At 35.1% G+C, this 23,958-nt stretch overlaps 1 protein-coding gene and 2 long non-coding RNA genes across 5 annotated transcripts; 2 read left to right on the plus strand and 1 right to left on the minus strand.

The window, feature by feature from the left end:
- The first annotated feature begins 264 nt into the window (after positions 1 to 264).
- On the plus strand, positions 265 to 6,257 carry LOC131802715 (uncharacterized). Of its 2 annotated transcripts, XR_009342341.1 has the most exons (5): positions 4,412 to 4,691; positions 5,175 to 5,239; positions 5,290 to 5,377; positions 5,443 to 5,541; positions 5,606 to 6,257. XR_009342341.1 is itself a non-coding variant. In XM_059123138.1 (4 exons), exons 1-4 carry the CDS (start codon positions 2,639 to 2,641, stop codon positions 5,332 to 5,334), a joined length of 378 nt encoding a protein of 125 aa, XP_058979121.1. In that variant the 5' UTR covers positions 265 to 2,638; the 3' UTR covers positions 5,335 to 5,457. The 2 variants fall into 2 exon arrangements, 1 of the variants encoding a protein (XP_058979121.1); XM_059123138.1 differs by lacking the exons at positions 4,412 to 4,691; positions 5,606 to 6,257 and adding exons at positions 265 to 2,795; positions 2,960 to 3,070 and having other exon boundaries at positions 5,290 to 5,457.
- A 1,058-nt stretch (positions 6,258 to 7,315) lies between these two features.
- Positions 7,316 to 11,438, minus strand: LOC131802718 (uncharacterized). Its single transcript, XR_009342347.1, has 2 exons — positions 9,424 to 11,438; positions 7,316 to 9,352 (listed from the first exon to the last, which is right to left on the minus strand). It is a non-coding gene; the product is annotated as an uncharacterized LOC131802718 (long non-coding RNA).
- A 3,734-nt stretch (positions 11,439 to 15,172) lies between these two features.
- LOC131802716 (uncharacterized) lies at positions 15,173 to 21,880 on the plus strand. 2 transcript variants are annotated; one of them, XR_009342343.1, is made up of 4 exons: positions 15,173 to 15,302; positions 15,786 to 15,850; positions 15,901 to 16,152; positions 21,848 to 21,880. It is a non-coding gene; the product is annotated as an uncharacterized LOC131802716 (long non-coding RNA). The 2 variants fall into 2 exon arrangements; XR_009342342.1 differs by lacking the exon at positions 21,848 to 21,880 and adding an exon at positions 16,217 to 16,383 and having other exon boundaries at positions 15,174 to 15,302.
- The last annotated feature ends 2,078 nt before the right edge of the window (positions 21,881 to 23,958 follow it).

Raw genomic sequence — 23,958 nt, forward strand, 5'->3', positions numbered from 1 at the left:
GAACAGAGTGTGAATGATAAATCCTCTCTTTCATCTTGGAAAGACTTGGATGCCTTCCTCACCGAGCAAATTCGTACGCTCATGTGTATTCATGACAAGCGTGGCACCGATCAATCTAAACGGTTTTGTAATAGACAAAAATTCAAATTGCGTCATTTGTCGAAATCAACGTCATAAATTGTATGACTGTCCTCGTTTTAAGAGCTTAAAATTCGCTGATAGGTATAAAGTTATGAAACGTCATCACCTTTGTATAAATTGTCTTCGTTATGGTCACGAAGTAAAGAATTGTGATAGTAAACATCGGTGTTCGAAGTGCAATAAGGCACATCATACATTGTTACATCGGGAAGATATTACATTGGGTAATTCGACATCTGATGTCCCTCAAAATTCGAGTTCCAGTCCATCTAGTTTGGGAAATAATGCAACATCACCCCGCCAGGTGTTCCACACCGCACAGAACAAATCTGTACTTTTAGGTACGGCGGTTGTGAATATCGTTCACCAAGGTGTTTGTATCCTGCTAGGGCGCTAATAGATCCTGCGTCAGAGTCCTCTTTTATTTCAGAGCGACTCCAAAATCGTTTCAAGCTTCCCGTATATCCTGCTAATGCTGTTGTGTCAGGAGTTAATCGTTCCCTCTCGGCTTCTGCAAGTAAAGTCCACTCGATAATTCTTTGGCATTAGAAACAAGTGTTTTAGTGTTGCCTACTATTTCAGAAAATCTTCCGTCATTTGGGGCCAATTCTGACTTGAGAACCCGAATCCCCGACATTCGCTTGGAGTTAGGAGCCGATCTTTACCCCAATATTGTTTTAGATGGTTTTCGTTCGTTTTTGTCTGGAGCTTAGCTGGCTCAAAATTCAGTGTTCGGCTGGCTTGTCACGGGTCCTATACCAGCAGCACAGGACCACCAATAATAGAGCATTTGTGGATCGATCCCCCCTGAGCTTTTGGTTGACGCTCAATTATTATCGTATGTTGGAGCTAGTAGTCACAAACCTGTGGGCGTTAGGTGAAATTTGATTTTAGATTTTTTGTCTACTTTGCAGTTAACTCTACGGTTAATAACCCCAGTTAAACTAAGAGGGAAGTTCTTTCGGCTTTTGCGAAAATGTTTCATCCCCCAATGATTGTTGCAGCGGAGAAGATTAACTTTTAACAGCTACTGAGGCTGATTGGAAAAGTTTTTTTTTTCGATGTCGCACAGTTCTGACGAAATAGTCGCGTCGACGCCAAGACATTCCCTTATTTGGACCCCCTTTGTTAGCAACGCCTGAACCTCTCATCACAGAGCAACCATTAAACTTCGTTAATCGGTCTAAGAAAGTTCAGGCCCTCGCCCACCAGTTTAGTTTGAGGTGGAAAGAGGAATATTTGAAACATTTACACAATGGAAGTTTCCAGAGCGCGAGATATCCATAGACAATCTAGTTGTTGTTCGTCATGACCAGCTTCCGCCAACGTCGTGGAAATTAGGCCGTGTCGTAAATGTTCATCCGGTAACGTTCAAGTCGCGGACGTCCGAACCGAGAACGGCGTTGTAAGACGGTCCACCACCAAGTTGGGCCGAAGACGATCTCTTGAACGTGGATGACGGTAATGCCACCCCGGATTGTCCCCCCACTGAGACCACATTGTCCGAATCCTCTCGGGATTCATCTGCGGCCTCACACAAATATCGCCTTTGTGATCGCTTGCACCCGCTTGATAGATGTAGCGACTTCCGAGTCAAAAATGTTGACATGCGACGTAGAATTGTTGTTGAATTTAATGATTGCATACGGTGTTTAGCGAAATCCCACCAAGTCAGGGACTGTCAAAGTAAAAGAAAGTGTGCCGTATGCAACGAAGATCGCCACAATCTTCTTCACGTTGATTTGAAGACCGTGGTTACACCCATAAGTAATAGTCGGCGTCATCCGCATACGGATTATAGGCACCGTTCGCGTCATAGTCCATACTATCGTCCGACTGAAAATGCTTCCCCCTCGCATGTAGGACTGGTCAGCTTGATGTCCCTCCAGTCTGGTATCTGCCTTTCCCCGACTTTGTTAGCCAAAGTTGATGCTTTTGGCCGTCCCTCTATCGTGATTGCGGTATTGGACCAATGTAGTAGGCAGAGTCAGATATGCTCCTCTCTGGTGCATAGTATTCGTATCCCTACTTCTAGAATCGATGGTAGCCATATATGTAGGCTTAATCTCACCTCCATATACGACCGGAGTCAGTCCTTGTCAATTGTGGCTGTGGTGACCCATCTAGACCATGCGCGTACGCCTACAGCGGCAATCCCAGAGCGCATAAAAGACTCCTTTCTTGGTCTTCCTTTGGCAGAGCCCGATTTTAATAGGCCTGGTCGGGTGGCCCTTGTACTTGGGCCGGAAGTCTATTCCAGGGTCGTAACACATCGGGTGCATGGGACACCAGGGTTACCGATAGCCCACTACACCATATTTAGGAGGGTATTGTCGGGCATATGTAACATATAGTGTTACAAAATGTTTTTTAAAGAAAACGAATTGAATTTAAAATAAAGAAAAAAAGGGAATTGAATTGGAAAAAAAGTTGAAAAATGTAATTATGTATTGTATTTTGGTTAAAACATCTCAATATGTTGCCTAACTACTTGTAAATGATTAACATCGTTGAAATCTGTCAATGTCAACAAATTTCAACGAGTGGCGAATGGCGCCAACGCCGCCTCACTTCATGTTGGGATCGTTGTTTTGTTGTTAATCACTCTCTTCTTCTATCGCCCCGATACGAACGAAGGCTCTCTGCCCAAAAAGGTAATATTTTTTACCAAAACCTTTATATTTTTTTATCAATAAACCTTGGCTTTTGCCTTATTTTTTATATTATAAAACTAACCACTATCATTTTTTTTATTTATTCTATTTTGTATTGGTTTGCTTTGCATATTCCCCCTTTCCCCGCATTGGCGCAAACAAAGGTTTTGAATCGATGATATTGCAAACTCCACAACCTGTTGCATTTCCAATAACCGAAGCATCGGTCGCCCCTATTGACGTGCTATTAGATTTGAACTCGTTAATTTTTCGAGGTAAATACTATAAAAATATTCTGTTGATTTCGTGTTTTTTCCAGCATTAAAAATGTTCATAGCACTTAGAAGCACTTAGAAGGACTTATTTTGGTGTTGTCAAAAATGAGCTTGAACTTATTTTGCTTGAACTTATTGTATATCATGCCAAGACTTGTTTTCTTAGATGGGTAATACGTGATTTTTCATATGTGTTCCAGTGAAACATTTTGAATTTGAATAACTCTTTGGCAGCAAAGTATTGCGACCGATTTAGCGGTCCCTGTCTTCGTATAGCCTCACTATATTCGGTATTTTGATGATTTTAGCGACATTATTCACCGGAATTGTTTAAAATTTAATATTTGAAGTTCGTAATAGGAATTACAGTCTGTGACAGAAAATTGTCTATGCAGGTCCAGGTCTTCGTATAGGCCCCATATATCAGTACCCCCCTATATGCGGTATTTTGACGAGTTTAGGTACAAAAACCACCGAAATTGTTTGAGATGTCGTATTTGAAGTTCGTAATGGATGCTACAGCCTGTGACAGAAAGTTGTCTATGCTGGACCAGGTCTTCGCACAGCTCCGATATAAGGTATCTCCCTATATACGATATCTTGATGGTTTTAGCTACATTATTCACCGTTTATTTCAAGTTTCGAATTTGAATATGGTAATGGCTTATGACAAACAAAGCCTATGTAGGTCCACGTCGTATAGACACCATTATAACGGCTATATTCGGTATTTTTAAAATCTTAACAGAATTGTTTATGGATTTTATTTTTTGAACATTTTCCAATTCGTTCAAAACGTTTCTTTGCTAACTATTTTGTATGTGCCTTTTAAGAAATTTAGTTGTATCAACTGAGTTAATTGATACTCCTTCTATTTTGATTTGTGGTATTTTTCTATCTCCTTTTGCCACATACATGACAGCTGGTTTATCGGCGTTCACAGAGAGATTAAGCGATTTTAATATTTTAACGAGTTCGTTAATCTAGCTTTGAAGAATATTGTTAATGCATTGGTTGTTTATATCATGTAAGCCCTGCATATAAATGTTAGACAAAGTGGGGCTTAGGCAGCTTCCTTGAGGTAGTCCATTATTAATCTTTAGACTTTCATTTCCCATAATTAAGATCCTTTTTTAAGAAATTGCTGATCCACATAATTATATCACTAGGACAACAGAGCTTGTTCAAAATTTTTTTAAGAAATTGGTGATCCACATAATTATATCACTAGGACAACAGAGCTTGTTCAAAATTTTGACAATAAATTCAATGTTAAAACAATCGCATGTCTTACTCACATCTAAAGATACAATGATGACTTTATCACCTTGCTCTTATAATAATATATTGTATGTATCAAATCATTTATTCACATAGAGGCGGATAGATTTTTCCCAGATGCATATGTGTTGTGGGGAAATATGTTATTTTGATCTAAAAAAGTCTGAAGTTTTTCCTTAACCATCAAGTTAATAATTTTGGCAAAAACTGTTATCAAAGCGATTGGCCTGTAGTTTGTGATTATTTTCATGTCTGTCTTGTTTTGGGATGGGGACAATTTTGATTTGTCTCCATTCCTCAAAGAAATGGCAATCTTTCCAATCATTGTTCATAGTTCTTAGTAAGTTATGTTTACCGTGTCAGACAAATGGTTAACCATTTCATAGGTAACGCCACATTTTCAAATTCTTTCTGTTGAAAAAATTGGCGATGTGTTTGAACTTGTACACGTGACTTGAATTGGAGCATTATTGGGAACTTGATCTCTAAGATGGATAAAAAACTGTTTATCATTTTCAGAAGGCCATTTTGTTTTATAAATGTGCGCGAACGAATTTAAAAAGTGCTTTAGAGTGTGGTTCGTTGTTAAGATCCTGAATTTTTGTTTTAAAGAACTTCCTTTTGGCAAATTTTACAGCATTGTTACAAAGCTTATTCAAATATAATTCAAGATAGTTCTTTTTGAGGCTTTGAATGATGTGTTGTAATATTTTCACATGACAGTATATCATTTGTTTTAATTTTTTTAATTTAAATTTTTTGAATTGAAGTTGGAGATTTGCTATTTCATTTGATATCATGTTATTTGTTGTGTTTTTTGCAGGGCCTGGTAAGAGGGATTTTCTGAAGTTGTCTAATATGTCTAAACTTTCCGTGCAGTTCAGCGAGGTAAGTAACTGAGACATTTGTTTTGTAAAAATTGACATTGTTTTTTCCAGTTCTTATACATTGGTAAAGGATTAGTGTCCATAAACAGGGATTGAAGGTGTGACATTGATAGGACTGGCTACTGGATGATTGATAATGGTACGAGGAGCTGCTATTTTGCTGTACTTTATTTTAGTCATTCTTCTGCTATTTCATCATTAAAGTTTCTTATAATACGATTAGAAGATTTACTCATTGGAAGAAATTGAGAATTGTAGTTGCCATCAGCCGAAATGTTGTAATAATTGTGGAATTCTGGTCAGGTTTGTAGGACTCCCTTTATGCTTCGATTTGGAAGAGTCATAAGCGATTTAACTTGTTTTTCAGATCTCCATCTTTCACATTTTCGTTCTTCCGTAGCATTACAAAAAAAAAAAAAATTAATTAATTTATTAAAATATTGTATTTTGTTTTGTTAAACGGATTCGATGTCTTTATTGAACTTTTCTTAAGAATATGGATTGTACCGTTCATGCTGCGGACCTTCACAGACAAAAATTTAATTTTTATTGGAATAAATCATCTTTTCTTAGCGAAATTGTACAAAAAGATAGCTGACATATTCGAAGCAAACAAAAAATTCTGTTAACATTTAGTTATAATTGTTTCATTTATAGGGTAAGTGTACCAATAGTCGGCACTTTAGGGATTTTCGATTTTTCAAACTTTCAACATTTTGAGTGCAATCTTTCAATTGCAGAAAAATAAAGTAGTTCAGATTCCAAATTTTGTTTAGTTTTCGAAATAATGAACAAAAATCGAATTTGTTTTTATTAAATTGACAGAATTTCATTTACTAAAATAGTAGCTTTTTGCCAGTAGTCGGCACCATTTTCCAAGGCTCTGTCTGTTTGCTAGTAGTCGGCATATGGTACTTCAGTAAAAAATATTATTTTGTATATTTTTCATTTCGAATAGCATAACACAATGCAAAATTTCGTTTTAGTTTATTAATTTCGTTTTTAAATAGTGTTTTATTTAATTATCAATCTAAACTAAATATAGGTAGAAAATCAAGAATAGTATGGTTACCTTCAGTAACGTATGGATTTTCAATTAAAATAAAAATAAAATTAATATAAAACTAAATCAATTCACAAATTCTAATATTTGGAATTTGTGAATTGATCTTCTTCCTTTAGATAGGCAACATTTTTTAAAAAATGCCACCGCTATCTTAAACGTCAAATAGCTGATTTAAAAAACCTTCTTAATTTAGACAAGTTGGTCGAAAAGCACAAATACAAGCAACTGCCGACTCATTTTTCTTTTGAGTAATTTTGGATGATTTTTATACCCTCCACCATAGTATGGAGGGTATATTAAGTTTGTCATTCCGTTTGCAACACCTCGAAATATACATTTTAGACCCCACAAAGTATATATATTCTTGATCAGCATAAAATTCTATGTCGATTTATCAATGTCCGTCCGTCTATCCGTCTGTGGAAATCACTCTAGTTTCCGAACGAAATGAAGTAGGTTGATAAAATTTTACTCAAATGTGTACTATGTCTGCAGGACTTGGTATTGAAAATGGGCCATGTAAGTCCACGTCTTCGTATAGCCCCCATATAACGGTACCTCCCGATATGCGGTATTTTGATGATTCTAACGACATTTTTTACTGGAATTGTTTCAAAATTGATATTTAAAGTTCATAATAGATGCTATGGCTTAAGACAGAAAATGGGCTATGTAGGTCCACGTCTTCGTATAGCACCCATATAACGGTACCTCCCGATATTCGGTATTTTGATGATTTCAGCCACATTATTTACCGGAATTGTTTCAAATTTCGTATTTGACGTTTTTAATAGATACTACAGCATAAAACAGAAAATGGGCCATGTAGTTCCACGTCTTCGTATAGCCCCCATGTAACGCTACCCCCCGATATTCGGTATTTTGATCATTTTAGCGACATTATTTACCGTAATTGTTTCACATTTTGCATTTGAAGTTCTTAACGGTTGCTACAGCCTATGACAGAAAATTGTCTGTGCAGGTTCACATCGTCGTATAGACTCTAATATACGGCTACATTAGGTATTTTCAAGATTTTAACAGATTTTTAAGGGATTTTATTTTTTTTGAAAATTGTTAAATTTGTACCAAATGGTGGAGGGTATTCAAAGTTCGGCAAGGCCGTACTTACAGCTTTTTTATACCCTCCACCTTGGAAAGGAGGGTATATTAACTTTGTCATTCCGTTTGTAACATCCTTAATTATTCGTCGTAGACCCCATAAAGTATATATATTCATAATCAGCATACAATTCTAAGAATTAACGATGTCCGTCTGTCTGTCTGTCCGTCCGTCTGTCTGTCTGTCTGTTGAAATCACGATACAGCCCACATTATTTGACGTAGAGCGCCAAAATTTAGCAGAGCAATTTGTATTGTGTCTAGGATGGTTGGTATTGAAAATGAGATATATCGGTCCACGTTCTGATATAATCCCCATATAACGGTACCTCCCGATATTCGGTATTTTGATGATTTATGCCACATTTTTTCACGGATTTGTCGGAAAATTGGTATTTGTAGGTCATAACGGGTCCCTGTACGTGTGGCAAAACATTGCATGTATAGGTCCACGTTTTGGTATAGCCCCCATATAAAGGTACCTCTCGATATTCGATATTTTTATTACTTTTGCCACATTTTTTCACGGATTTGTCTAAAAATTGGTATTTGTTGGTCATAATGGGTTCCAGCTCCGGTAGCGAAACATTTGGTATAGTCCACGATTTGGTATAGTCCCCATATAACGGTACCTCCCGATATTCGGTATTATGATGGTTTTTGCCACATTTTTGCACTGATTTGTCTAAAAATTGGTATTTGTGGGTCGTAATGGGTCCTAGTTCGTGTGGCGAAACATTGTATGTATAGGTCCCCATTTTGGTTTAGTCCCCATATAACGGTACCTCACAATATTCGGTATTTTGATGATTTTTGACACATTTTTTCACGAATTTCTCTGAAAATTGGTAGTTGTAGATCATAATGGGTCCCAGTTCGTGTGGCGAGTCATTGTAATTAAAGGTGCACGTTTTGGTATAGCCCCCATATAACGGTACCTCCCTATATTCGGTATTTTGATAATTTTTGCCACATATTTTCGCGGATTGGTCTAAAAATTGGTATTTGTAGGTCATAATGGGTTCTAGCTCCGTTGGCGAAACATTGCATGTGTAGGTCCACGATTTGGTATAGCCCCCATATAACGAAACCTCCCAATATTCGACATTTTAACGGTTGTTGTCAAATGTTTCCTTACCCTAAGTTGGAGCGTATTAAAAGTTTGGCCCGGCCGAACTTAATGTTTTTTTACTTGTTACTTGTTTAATACTTTTCTCAAGTTTTGGTGAAATTGGTCAAAAATGATATTTTTATACCCTCCACATTGGAAAGGACGGTTTATTAACTTTGTCATTCCGTTTGTAACATCCTTAAATATTCGTCGTAGACCCCATATAATATATATTTATTCATAATCAGCATAAAATTCTAAGTCGATTTAACGATGTCCGTCTGTCTGTCTGCCTGTTGAAATCACGATACAGCCCACAAATTACGATACAGGCATTATTCACCGGAATTGTTTCAAATTTGGTATTTAAAGTTCGTAGTGGGTTCTACAGTTTGTGACAGAAAACTGTCTGTGCAGGTCCACGTCTTCGTATAGCCCCATATAACAGTACCTTCTATATTCGGTATTTTGATGATTTTTGCGACATTATTTGTGGTATTTTTCTATCTCCTTTTGCCACATACATGACAGCTGGTTTATCGGCGTTCACAGAGAGATTAAGCGATTTTAATATTTTAACGAATTCATTAATCTTGCTTTGAAGAATATTGTTAGCCTGTCAAAATCTTTGTGTGGTGCAAACTGACAAGTTTTTATGCATTGGTTGTTTATATCATGTAAGCCCAGCGTATAAATGCTAAACAAAGTGGGGCTTAGGCAGCTTCCTTGAGGTAGACCATTATTAATCTCTAGACTTTCATTTCCCATTATTAAGATCCTTTTTTAAGAAATTGGTGATCCACATAATTATATCACTAGGATAACAGAGCTTGTTCAAAATTTTGACAATAAATTCAATGTTAAAACAGTCATATGTCTTACTCACATCTAAAGATACAATGATGACTTTATCACCTTGCTCTTTATAATAATATATTGTATGTATCAAATCATTTATTCACATAGAGGCGGATAGATTTTTCCCATATGCATATGTGTTGTGGGGAAATATGTTATTTTGATCTAAAAAAGTCTGAAGTTTTTCCTTAACCATCAAGTTAATAATTTTGGCGAAAACTGTTATCAAAGCGATTGGCCTGTAGTTTGTGATTATTTTCATGTCTGTCTTGTTTTGGGATGGGGACAATTTTGATTTGTCTCCATTCCTCAAAAAATGGCAATCTTTCCAATCATTGTTCATAGTTCTTAGTAAGTTATGTTTACCGTGTCAGACAAATGGTTAACCATTTCATAGGTAACGCCACATTTTCAAATTCTTTCTGTTGAAAAACTTGGCGATGTGTTTGAACTTGTACACGTGACTTGCATTATTGGGAACTTGATCTCTAAGATGGATAAAAAACTGTTTATCATTTTCAGAAGGCCATTTTGTTTTAAAAATGGGCGCGAACGAATTTAAAAAGTGCTTTAGAGTGTGGTTCGTTGTTAAGATCCTGAATTTTGGTTTTAAAGAAATTCCTTTTGGCAAATTTAACAGCATTATTAAAAGCTTTGTTAGCCTCAATAAGTTTACAAGCATTTATGTTGTTGTTGAACATATCGTATGTTTTTTGAGCTGCGAGCTGAAGTCTGTGGGTTTTTCTACGACAGAGTCCCACCAAAGTTTTGGAAATCGGTTATTTTTTAAAAATAAATGTAGATTTGTTTATTTCATCCTTGAAGGTGCATGTATATCATCAAAGCGGGGCTTAATATTTGTGTTGTTCACAGATTTAAACAACATTTCCTTTGGTTTGTAATATTGCTGATAACAATATTTATGACTATGGGGTAATGATGGCTTCCTCCAAATGTAAAAAGTTGTACTTTCCTGGAAGTGGTTAACGTTGTATTCGTAAATGGCGGATCAAGAACAGAACCGGTTGTGTCAGTTGAGCGTTTTCTAAAGGTGAAGTTTTCATTATTGAGAGAATAAAAATTTGATGAGTCGAAAAAGGATTTGGAAATATTGACTCGATGGTCAATGCCCTGCATTAAAGTCACAACAGATTAGTACATCAGTACGTGATTCCAGAAAGCATAGCAATTTTTCGAGTTCATGTTTTAATTCACTAGCTCTAATTGAATGAGGGAAGTATACGGATGCAAATGGTTATGCTATTCGAATGTATGTTGGCATATAATGATGTCCAATGGGGTTTGAAATTGAATCCTTTTAATAGTGTGAAAACTTCTCCGCAGTTGTCTTTTCTTTGACACGATATTATAATTGCATATGCTTGTATTATTTTGCGGTTCGTCTATATTAAATATATGCTCACTCAATATGGAGATGTCGATGTTAAATTTATTCAAATATTATTCAAGATAGTTCTTTTTGAGGCTTTGAATGATGTGTTGTAATATTTTCACATGACAGTATATCATTTGTTTTGATTTTTTGAATTTAAATTTTTTGAATTGAAATTGGAGATTGGCTGTTTCATTTGATATCATTTTATTTGTTGGTGGTATTCTCTGAAGTTGTCTAATATGTCTAAACCTTAACTGAGACATATGTTTTGTAAAAATTGACATTGTTTTTTCCAGCTCTTATACTTTGGTAAAGGATTAGTGTCCATAGACAGGGAGTGAAGGTGTAACATTGATAGGAATGACTACTGGATGATTGATAATTGTGCGAGGAGCTGCTATTTTGTTGTACTTTATTTTAGTGATTCTTCTGCTATTTCATCAATAAAGTTTCTTATAATACGATTAGAAGATTTACTCATTGGAAGAAATTGAGAATTGTAGTTGCCATCAGCCGAAATGTTGGTCAGGTTTGTAGGACTCCCTTTTCTGCTTAGATTTGAAAGAGTAATAAGCGATTTAACTTGTTTTTCAGATCTCCATCTTTCACATTTTCGTTCTTCCGTAGAATTACAAAAAAAAAAAAAAAAAAATAAATAAAATAAATAAATTAATTAATTAATTTATTAAAATATTATATTTTTGTTTTGTTAAACGGATTCGATGTCTTTATTGAACTTTTCTTAAGAATATGGATTGTACCGTTCATGCTGTGGACCTTCACAGACAAAAATTTAATTTTTATTAGAATAAATCATCTTTTCTTAGCGAAATTGTACAAAAAGATAGCTGACATATTCGAAGCAAACAAAAAATTCTGTTAACATTTAGTTATAATTGTTTCATTTATAGGGTAAGTGTACCAGTAGTCGGCACTTTTAGGATTTTCGATTTTTCAATCTTTCAACATTTTGTGTAAAATCTTTCAAATGCAGAAAAATAAAGTAGATCAGATTCCAAATTTTGTTTAGTTTTCGAAATAATGAACAAAAATCGAATTTGTTTTTATTAAATTGGCAGAATTTCAATTTTACTAAAATAGTAGCTTTTTGCCAGTTGCTAGTAGTCGGCATATGGTATTTCAGTAAAAAATATTATTTTGTATATTTTTTATTTCAAATAGCATAAAACAATGCTAAATTTCGTTATAATTTATTAATTTCGATTTTAAATAGTGTATTATTTAATTATCATTCTAAACTAAATATAGGTAGACAATCAAGAATAGTATGGTTATCTTCAGTAACGTATGGATTTTCAATTAAAATAAAAATAAAATTAATATTGTTTGCGTAGCAAAATGAAAATAAGGGAAATGGGAGAAAAATAAAAACACAATCAATTAATATTTTTTTCCCACTTAGCAGTGGACTGTATATTTTTCATAGGATGGCTGTTCGTGGAACAATATTACCTTCGTACAAAGGGTTTTTAGCAGTAGGACGTAATCCTATGTAGTCCTATGTAGTACTCGTAGAGTCGGTAGTTATTTTCATGTGAGCTCGTAGAGCACGATCGTGCTATGCCTCGAGGAGGAACTGATCGTCTCATGAAAACAATGGACAAAAAAATAAAAAAGGTTTTTTCAATTTTTCATGCGAGCTCATAGAGCACGATCGTGCAATGCCCGAAAAGGAACCGATCGTAACATGAAAACTGAAAGAATGCGCTCGTAGAGCAAGATCGTGCAATGCCTCGAGAAGGTCCTGATCTTTTAAAGGTTAAACTCGTCGAGTCTAATGTGGCGAAACCACTGATCTTTCCTGGAGGAACTCCAGGGACTATCGAAGACGGATTTTTAATTCAAATTTCTCCGAGGGAGGTTCTGCTTCATCAGTTGTGTATGCCGTGGGCTTCAGGGATCAGCGCAGCCATCAAATCGTTGTTCCTTATTGTATATGGGACGTAATCCGCACACCTTCATCGCAACCATCATTCTAAATTTTCCAACTCATATGAAAAGTAGAAAGAAAGCGAAAATGTAAATAGGAACGAACGTTGGTCAGAATGACCACAAAACCGTAGGTCGTTCGATACTTCGCGGCTGCAGCTCGGCCATTAAACTAAATTTTTTCCAAATTTGTAGTGAAAAAGTAGAGAGGAGGCGTAGACGACTATAACTAACTCCGTAGGAGTGGGAAAGGAATTGAAATGGCCGTCGGACGAAAGTGCCGTTTTCAATATTAAATTTCGCTCCTCACATTCGGTTATATTTATGTGAATTATGGATCGGTGATCCAGCAATATAAATAATTATAGATGCGTAGCATCTGCTTCAAGATTTGGCATTCAAAATATGCAAGATAAACAATATGGGATGCCTCTGGGCAAATGAAGTACAGATGGCCGTATAGCGATTGTTTATGCGGATTAATTCATTTGCGTGACAATTGCGGAATGGTGTCACGTTTTATGGAAAATGATGGCAGATTTTCTGCAATTGTCGGCAGAACCAGAGTATTAGTTGTCATTGTCTGCGTAGCATCCAATGGAGAACTGATACGAACGGGACATTGCTTACGGGAAATTTGTGAAACGGACCCACTAACCCCCGAGATTGAAGCGTGTCTTTTTTGTATACGTTCAGAAACAAAAGGTGCTTCTGAAGCAGGATCTATTAAGGCTCTAGCTGGGTACGTAGTACCGTTGTGCACAATATGCACCATAGCTGTGCCTAACAATATTTTTCTGCTATGGTTGGAATGAAATACCTGTCGGTTTGAAGACCCTGTTATAGTATTGGTAGAAGTAGTAGGTAGAATTACCTGATCTAGACTTTTAACATTTGAAGTCGTCGGAGACGATTGAGGCGTGGCCTCGATGTGTAACAGCGTGTGATGCCGTTTATTGCATATAGTGCAGTTGTAAATGCTGCTGCATTTTGAAGATTCATGTCCGTGAGACAAACAATCAAGACAACAGAAGTGTTTCTTAACTGTGCGGATTCTTTCAGGAACTGAAAGTCTAAGGAATTTATGACAAATTCTTAGATGATGCCTTTGTCGTGAACAAAGCGCACATGATTTAGGCGAGGATGTACGAGGTAACTTAAAGAAATGAGGGACACTTTGGGCCGTGACGGAATTTGATGTATTCGTTGCACCATTCGTAGAAAGGGAACGTTTATCATTGTTTAGAAGTTCGACGTAATCGATGCCCCTAATGTCACGTAAGCAGGTCAGAGTTTGGATCCTTTCTGTAAGAAAGTGATCCAAATCTTTCCACGTAGACAAAGTAGATTTGTTCTTTATGCTTTGTTCTCAAAGCACCACGCAGTTCTTAGGTAACCTCTGAAGACACAGGAAAACTAGAATAGGATCCCAGTCTTTTGTCGACACATCATAATTAGACATGGACGGAGCATTTGATACGGTCGCTGTATCCTCGGAACGAGGTATTGAAGCGTTACCTACATGAGATTTTGGTGTAATTACAGTAGGTGACTCAGGCGGAGCCCGTAGTGCGCCAAACTTTCTATTAATGGACGCTAAAACATTTAAAAAACATTTGTAGGCGACATCGTATTTGATGTCGGCGGCTGAAATGTCGTCCTCATTAGAATTTTTATCTTCATGTAGGTAATCGAGGCACTTTTCAAATTGGAATTTAACTTTATCCCATAGTGTTATACAGAAACTCGAAAATTTTCAATTTTTCTTTCAGTGTACTTTATATTGTTTACAATGTATCGTAAAATACACACAGTGCGTGGCAGGGTATTATAAATACCACTTACCGACAAAAAAATCTAAAAGAAATGTGTAAAAAGTCGAAAAACTCAAAAATGCGACGAAAATCACTGAAGCGATTTTAATATTTTAAAGAATTCATTAATCTTGCTTTGAAGAATATTGTTAGCCTGTCAAAATCTTTGTGTGGTGTAAACTGAAAAGTTTTTATGCATTGGTTGTTTATATCATGTAAGCCCAGCGTATAAATGCTAAACAAAGTGGGGCTTAGGCAGCTTCCTTGAGGTAGACCATTATTAATCTCTAGACTTTCATTTCCCATTATTAAGATCCTTTTTTAAGAAATTGGTGATCCACATAATTATATCACTAGGACAACAGAGCTTGTTCAAAATTTTGACAATAAATTCAATGTTAAAACAGTCATATGTCTTACTCACATCTAAAGATACAATGATGACTTTATCACCTTGCTCTTTATAATAATATATTGTATGTATCAAATCATTTATTCACATAGAGGCGGATAGATTTTTCCCATATGCATATGTGTTGTGGGGAAATATGTTATTTTGATCTAAAAAAGTCTGAAGTTTTTCCTTAACCATCGAGTTAATAATTTTGGCGAAAACTGTTTCAAAGCGATTGGCCTGTAGTTTGTGATTATTTTCATGTCTGTCTTGTTTTGGGATGGGGACAATTTTGATTTGTCTCCATTCCTCAAAGAAATGGCAATCTTTCCAATCATTGTTCATAGTTCTTAGTAAGTTATGTTTACCGTGTCAGACAAATGGTTAACCATTTCATAGGTAACGCCACATTTTCAAATTCTTTCTGTTGAAAAAATTGGCGATGTGTTTGAACTTGTACACGTGACTTGAATTGGAGCATTATTGGGAACTTGATCTCTAAGATGGATAAAAAAATGTTTATCATTTTCAGAAGGCCATTTTGTTTTATAAATGTGAGCGAACGAATTTAAAAAGTGCTTTAGAGTGTGGTTCGTTGTTAAGATCCTGAATTTTTGTTTTAAAGAACTTCGTTTTGGCAAATTTTACAGCATTGTTACAAAGCTTATTCAAATATAATTCAAGATAGTTCTTTTTGAGGCTTTGAATGATGTGTTGTAATATTTTCACATGACAGTATATCATTTGTTTTAATTTTTTTAATTTAAATTTTTTGAATTGAAGTTGGAGATTTGCTATTTCATTTGATATCATGTTATTTGTTGTGTTTTTTGCAGGACCTGGTAAGAGGGATTTTCTGAAGTTGTCTAATATGTCTAAACTTTCCGTGCAGTTCAGCGAGGTAAGTAACTGAGACATTTGTTTTGTAAAAATTGGCATTGTTTTTTCCAGTTCTTATACATTGGTAAAGGATTAGTGTCCATAAACAGGGATTGAAGGTGTGACATTGATAGGACTGGCTACTGGATGATTGATAATGGTACGAGGAGCTGCTATTTTGCTGTACTTTATTTTAGTCATTCTTCTGCAATTTCATCATTTAAGTTTCTTATAATACAATTAGAAGATTTACTCATTGGAAGAAATTGAGAATTGTAGTTGCCATCAGCCGAAATGTTGTAATAATTGTGGAATTCTGGTCAGGTTTGTAGGACTCCCTTTATGCTTCGATTTGAAAGAGTCATAAGTGATTTAACTTGTTTTTCAGATCTCAATCTTTCACATTTTCGTTCTTCCGTAGCATTACAAAAAAAAAAAATTAATTAATTTATTAAAATATTGTATTTTGTTTTGTTAAACGGATTCGATGTCTTTATTGAACTTTTCTTAAGAATATGGATTGTACCGTTCATGCTGCGGACCTTCACAGACAAAAATTTAATTTTTATTGGAATAAATCATCTTTTCTTAGCGAAATTGTACAAAAAGATAGCTGACATATTCGAAGCAAACAAAAAATTCTGTTAACATTTAGTTATAATTGTTTCATTTATAGGGTAAGTGTACCAGTAGTCGGAACTTTAGGGATTTTCGATTTTTCAAACTTTCAACATTTTGAGTGCAATCTTTCAATTGCAGAAAAATAAAGTAGTTCAGATTCCAAATTTTGTTTAGTTTTCGAAATAATGAACAAAAATCGAATTTGTTTTTATTAAATTGACAGAATTTCATTTACTAAAATAGTAGCTTTTTGCCAGTAGTCGGCACCATTTTCCAAGGCTCTGTCTGTTTGCTAGTAGTCGGCATATGGTACTTCAGTAAAAAATATTATTTTGTATATTTTTCATTTCGAATAGCATAACACAATGCAAAATTTCGTTTTAGTTTATTAATTTCGTTTTTAAATAGTGTTTTATTTAATTATCATTCTAAACTAAATATAGGTAGAAAATCAAGAATAGTATGGTTACCTTCAGTAACGTATGGATTTTCAATTAAAATAAAAATAAAATTAATATAAAACGAAATCAATTCACAAATTCTAATGTTTGGAATTTGTGAATTGATCTTCTTCCCTTAGATAGGCAACATTTTTTAAAAAATGCCACCGCTATCTTAAACGTCAAATAGCTGATTTAAAAAACATTCTTAATTTAGACAAGTTGGCCAAAAAGCACAAATACAAGCAACTGCCGACTCATTTTTCTTTTGAGTAGTTTTTGGATGATTTTTATACCCTCCACCATAGTATGGAGGGTATATTAAGTTTGTCATTCCGTTTGTAACACCTCGAAATATACATTTTAGACCCCACAAAGTATATATATTCTTGATGAGCATAAAATTCTATGTCGATTTATCAACGTCCGTCCGTCTATCCGTCTGTGAAAATCACTCTAGTTTCCGAACGAAATGAAGTAGGTTGATAAAATTTTACTCAAATGTGTACTATGTCTGCAGGACTTTTGGTATTGAAAATGGGCCATGTAAGTCCACGTCTTCGTATAGCCCCCATATAACGGTACCTCCCGATATGCGGTATTTTGATGATTCTAGCGACATTTTTTACTGGAATTGTTTCAAAATTGATATTTAAAGTTAATAATAGATGCTATGGCTTAAGACAAAAAATGAGCCATGTAGGTCCACGTCTTCGTATAGCACCCATATAACGGTACCTCCCAATATTCGGTATTTTGAAGATTTTAGCGGCATTATTTACCGTAATTGTTTCACATTTTGCATTTGAAGTTCTTAACGGATGCTACAGCCTATGACAGAAAATTGTCTGTGCAGATCCACATCGTCGTATAGACTCTAATATACGGCTACATTAGGTATTTTCCAGATTTTAACAGATTTTTAAGGGATTTTATTTTTTTGAAAATTGTTAAATTTGTACCAAATGGTGGAGGGTATTCAAAGTTCGGCAAGGCCGTACTTACAGCTTTTTTATACCCTCCACCTTGGAAAGGAGGGTATATTAACTTTGTCATTCCGTTTGTAACATCCTTAATTATTCGTCGTAGACCCCATAAAGTATATATATTCATAATCAGCATACAATTCTAAGATTTAACGATGTCCGTCTGTCTGTCTGTTGAAATCACGATATTTGATTATTATTATTTGACGTAGAGCGCCAAAATTTAGCAGAGTAATTTGTATTGTGTCTAGGATGGTTGGTATTGAAAATGAGATATATCGGTCCACGTTTTGATATAATCCCCATATAACGGTACCTCCCGATATTCGGTATTATGATGATTTATGCCACATTTTTTCACGGATTTGTCGGAAAATTGGTATTTGTAGGTCATAACGGGTCCCTGTACGTGTGGCAAAACATTGCATGTATAGGTCCACGTTTTGGTATAGCCCCATATAAAGGTACCTCTCGATATTCGATATTTTTATTACTTTTGCCACATTTTTTCACGGATTTGTCTAAAAATTGGTATTTGTTGGTCATAATGGGTTCCAGCTCCGGTAGCGAAACATTTGGTATAGTCCACGATTTGGTATAGTCCCCATATAACGGTACCTCCCGATATTCGGTATTATGATGGTTTTTGCCACATTTTTGCACTGATTTGTCTAAAAATTGGTATTTGTGGGTCGTAATGGGTCCTAGTTCGTGTGGCGAAACATTGTATGTATAGGTCCACATTTTGGTTTAGTCCCCATATAACGGTACCTCACAATATTCGGTATTTTGATGATTTTTGACACATTTTTTCACGATTTTCTCTGAAAATTGGTAGTTGTAGATCATAATGGGTCCCAGTTCGTGTGGCGAGTCATTGTAATTATAGGTGCACGTTTTGGTATAGCCCCCATATAACAGTACCTCCCTATATTCGGTATTTTGATCATTTTTGCCACATATTTTCGCGGATTGGTCTAAAAATTGGTATTTGTAGGTCACAATGTGTTCTAGCTCCGTTGGCGAAACATTGCATGTGTAGGTCCACGATTTGGTATAGCCCCCATATAACGAAACCTCCCAATATTCGACATTTTAACGGTTGTTGTCAAATGTTTCCTTACCCTAAGGTGGAGCGTATTAAAAGTTTGGCCCGGCCGAACTTAATGTTTTTTTACTTGTTACTTGTTTAATACTTTTCTCAAGTTTTGGTGAAATTGGTCAAAAATGATATTTTTATACCCTCCACATTGGAAAGGACGGTTTATTAACTTTGTCATTCCGTTTGTAACATCTTTAAATATTCGTCGTAGACCCCATATAATATATATTTATTCATAATCAGCATAAAATTCTAAGTCGATTTAACGATGTCCGTCTGTCTGTCTGCCTGTTGAAATCACGATACAGCCCACAAATCACGATACAGGCATTATTCACCGGAATTGTTTCAAATTTGGTATTTAAAGTTCGTAGTGGGTTCTACAGTTTGTCACAGAAAACTGTCTGTGCAGGTCCACGTCTTCGTATAGCCCCCATATAACAGTACCTTCTATATTCGGTATTTTGATGATTTTTGCGACATTATTTGTTGTATTTTTCTATCTCCTTTTGCCACATACATGACAGCTGGTTTATCGGCGTTCACAGAGAGATTAAGCGATTTTAATATTTTAACGAATTCATTAATCTTGCTTTGAAGAATATTGTTAGCCTGTCAAAATCTTTGTGTGGTGCAAACTGACAAGTTTTTATGCATTGGTTGTTTATATCATGTAAGCCCAGCGTATAAGTGTTAAACAAAGTGGGGCTTAGGCAGCTTCCTTGAGGTAGACCATTATTAATCTCTAGACTTTCATTTCCCATTATTAAGATCCTTTTTTAAGAAATTGGTGATCCACATAATTATATCGCTAGGACAACAGAGCTTGTTCAAAATTTTGACAATAAATTCAATGTTAAAACAGTCATATGTCTTACTCACATCTAAAGATACAATGATGACTTTATCACCTTGCTCTTTATAATAATATATTGTATGTATCAAATCATTTATTCACATAGAGGCGGATAGATTTTTCCTATATGCATATGTGTTGTGGGGAAATATGTTATTTTGATCTAAAAAAGTCTGAAGTCTTTCCTTAACCATCAAGTTTATAATTTTGGCGAAAACTGTTATCAAAGCGATTGGCCTGTAGTTTGTGATTATTTCCATGTCTGCCTTGTTTTGGGATGGGGACAATTTTGATTTTTCTCCATTCCTCAAAGAAATGGCAATCTTTCCAATCATTGTTCATAGTTCTTAGTAAGTTATGTTTAGCCGTGTCAGACAAATGGTTAACCATTTCATAGGTAACGCCACATTTTCAAATTCTTTCTGTTGAAAAAATTGGCGATGTGTTTGAACTTGTACACGTGACTTGCATTATTGGGAACTTGATCTCTAACATGGATAAAAAACTGTTTATCATTTTCAGAAGGCCATTTTGTTTTATAAATGGGCGCGAACGAATTTAAAAAGTGCTTTAGAGTGTGGTTCGTTGTTAAGATCCTGAATTTTGGTTTTAAAGAAATTCCTTTTGGCAAATTTAACAGCATTATTAAAAGCTTTGTTAGCCTCAATAAGTTTACAAGCATTTATGTTGTTGTTGAACATATCGTATGTTTTTTGAGCTGCGAGCTGAAGTCTGTGGGTTTTTCTACGACAGAGTCCCACCAAAGTTTTGGAAATTGGTTATTTTTTTAAAAATAAATGTAGATTTGTTTATTTCATCCTTGAAGGTTGCATGTATATCATCAAAGCGGGGCTTAATATTTGTGTTGTTCAGAGATTTAAACAACATTTCCTTTGGTTTGTAATATTGCTGATAACAATATTTATGACTATGGGGTAATGATGGCTTCCTCCAAATGTAAAAAGTTGTACTTTCCTGGAAGTGGTTAACGTTGTATTCGTAAATGGCGGATCAAAAACAGAACCGGTTGTGTCAGTTGAGCGTTTTCTAAAGGTGAAGTTTTCATTATTGAGAGAATAAAAATTTGATGAGTCGAAAAAGGATTTGGAAATATTGACTCGATGGTCAATGCCCTGCATTAAAGTCACAACAGATTAGTACATTAGTACGTGATTCCAGAAAGCATAGCAATTTTTCGAGTTCATGTTTTAATTCACTAGCTCTAATTGAATGAGGGATGTATATGGATGCAAATGGTTATGCTATTCGAATGTATGTTGGCATATAATGATGTCCAATGGGGTTTGAAATTGAATCTTTTTAATAGTGTGAAAACTTCTCCGCAGTTGTCTTTTCTTTGACACGATATTATAATTGCATATGCTTGTATTATTTTGCGGTTCGTCTATATTAAATATATGCTCACTCAATATGGAGATGTCGATGTTAAATTTATTCAAATATTATTCAAGATAGTTCTTTTTGAGGCTTTGAATGATGTGTTGTAATATTTTCACATGACAGTATATCATTTGTTTTGATTTTTTGAATTTAAATTTTTTGAATTGAAATTGGAGATTGGCTGTTTCATTTGATATCATTTTATTTGTTGTGTATTTTGCAGGACCTGGTAAGTGGTATTCTCTGAAATTGTCTAATATGTCTAAACCTTAACTGAGACATATGTTTTGTAAAAATTGACATTGTTTTTTCCAGCTCTTATACTTTGGTAAAGGATTAGTGTCCATAGACAGGGAGTGAAGGTGTAACATTGATAGGAATGACTACTGGATGATTCATAATTGTGCGAGGAGCTGCTATTTTGTTGTACTTTATTTTAGTGATTCTTCTGCTATTTCATCATTAAAGTTTCTTATAATACGATTAGAAGATTTACTCATTGGAAGAAATTGAGAATTGTAGTTGCCATCAGCCGAAATGTTGGTCAGGTTTGTAGGACTCCCTTTTCTGCTTAGATTTGAAAGAGTAATAAGCGATTTAACTTGTTTTTCAGATCTCCATCTTTCACATTTTCGTTCTTCCGTAGAATTACAAAAAAAAAAAAAAAAAAAATAAATAAAATAAATAAATTAATTAATTAATTTATTAAAATATTATATTTTTGTTTTGTTAAACGGATTCGATGTCTTTATTGAACTTTTCTTAAGAATATGGATTGTACCGTTCATGCTGTGGACCTTCACAGACAAAAATTTAATTTTTATTAGAATAAATCATCTTTTCTTAGCGAAATTGTACAAAAAGATAGCTGACATATTCGAAGCAAACAAAAAATTCTGTTAACATTTAGTTATAATTGTTTCATTTATAGGGTAAGTGTACCAGTAGTCGGCACTTTTAGGATTTTCGATTTTTCAATCTTTCAACATTTTGTGTAAAATCTTTCAAATGCAGAAAAATAAAGTAGATCAGATTCCAAATTTTGTTTAGTTTTCGAAATAATGAACAAAAATCGAATTTGTTTTTATTAAATTGGCAGAATTTCAATTTTACTAAAATAGTAGCTTTTTGCCAGTTGCTAGTAGTCGGCATATGGTATTTCAGTAAAAATATTATTTTGTATATTTTTTATTTCAAATAGCATAAAACAATGCTAAATTTCGTTATAATTTATTAATTTCGATTTTAAATAGTGTATTATTTAATTATCATTCTAAACTAAATATAGGTAGACAATCAAGAATAGTATGGTTATCTTCAGTAACGTATGGATTTTCAATTAAAATAAAAATAAAATTAATATTGTTTGCGTAGCAAAATGAAAATAAGGGAAATGGGAGAAAAATAAAAACACAATCAATTAATATTTTTTTCCCACTTAGCAGTGGACTGTATATTTTTCATAGGATGGCTGTTCGTGGAACAATATTACCTTCGTACAAAGGGTTTTTAGCAGTAGGACGTAATCCTATGTAGTCCTATGTAGTACTCGTAGAGTCGGTAGTTATTTTCATGTGAGCTCGTAGAGCACGATCGTGCTATGCCTCGAGGAGGAACTGATCGTCTCATGAAAACAATGGACAAAAAAATAAAAAAGGTTTTTTCAATTTTTCATGCGAGCTCATAGAGCACGATCGTGCAATGCCCGAAAAGGAACCGATCGTAACATGAAAACTGAAAGAATGCGCTCGTAGAGCAAGATCGTGCAATGCCTCGAGAAGGTCCTGATCTTTTAAAGGTTAAACTCGTCGAGTCTAATGTGGCGAAACCACTGATCTTTCCTGGAGGAACTCCAGGGACTATCGAAGACGGATTTTTAATTCAAATTTCTCCGAGGGAGGTTCTGCTTCATCAGTTGTGTATGCCGTGGGCTTCAGGGATCAGCGCAGCCATCAAATCGTTGTTCCTTATTGTATATGGGACGTAATCCGCACACCTTCATCGCAACCATCATTCTAAATTTTCCAACTCATATGAAAAGTAGAAAGAAAGCGAAAATGTAAATAGGAACGAACGTTGGTCAGAATGACCACAAAACCGTAGGTCGTTCGATACTTCGCGGCTGCAGCTCGGCCATTAAACTAAATTTTTTCCAAATTTGTAGTGAAAAAGTAGAGAGGAGGCGTAGACGACTATAACTAACTCCGTAGGAGTGGGAAAGGAATTGAAATGGCCGTCGGACGAAAGTGCCGTTTTCAATATTAAATTTCGCTCCTCACATTCGGTTATATTTATGTGAATTATGGATCGGTGATCCAGCAATATAAATAATTATAGATGCGTAGCATCTGCTTCAAGATTTGGCATTCAAAATATGCAAGATAAACAATATGGGATGCCTCTGGGAAAATGAAGTACAGATGACCGTATAGCTATTGTTTATGCGGATTAATTCATTTGCGTGACAATTGCGGAATGGTGTCACGTTTTATGGAAAATGATGGCAGATTTTCTGCAATTGTCGGCAGAACCAGAGCATTAGTTTTCATTGTCGGCGTAGCATCCAATGGAGAACTGATACGAACGGGAAATTTGTGAAACGGAACCACTAACCCCCGAGATTGAAGCTTGTCTTTTTTGTATGTGTTCATAAACAAAAGGTGCTTCTGAAACAGGATCTATTAAGGCTCTAGCTGGGTACGTAGTACCGTTGTGCACAATATG

Source organism: Musca domestica, unplaced genomic scaffold (genome assembly GCF_030504385.1).
Source record: "Musca domestica strain aabys unplaced genomic scaffold, Musca_domestica.polishedcontigs.V.1.1 230, whole genome shotgun sequence".
Taxonomy (NCBI): domain Eukaryota; kingdom Metazoa; phylum Arthropoda; class Insecta; order Diptera; family Muscidae; genus Musca; species Musca domestica.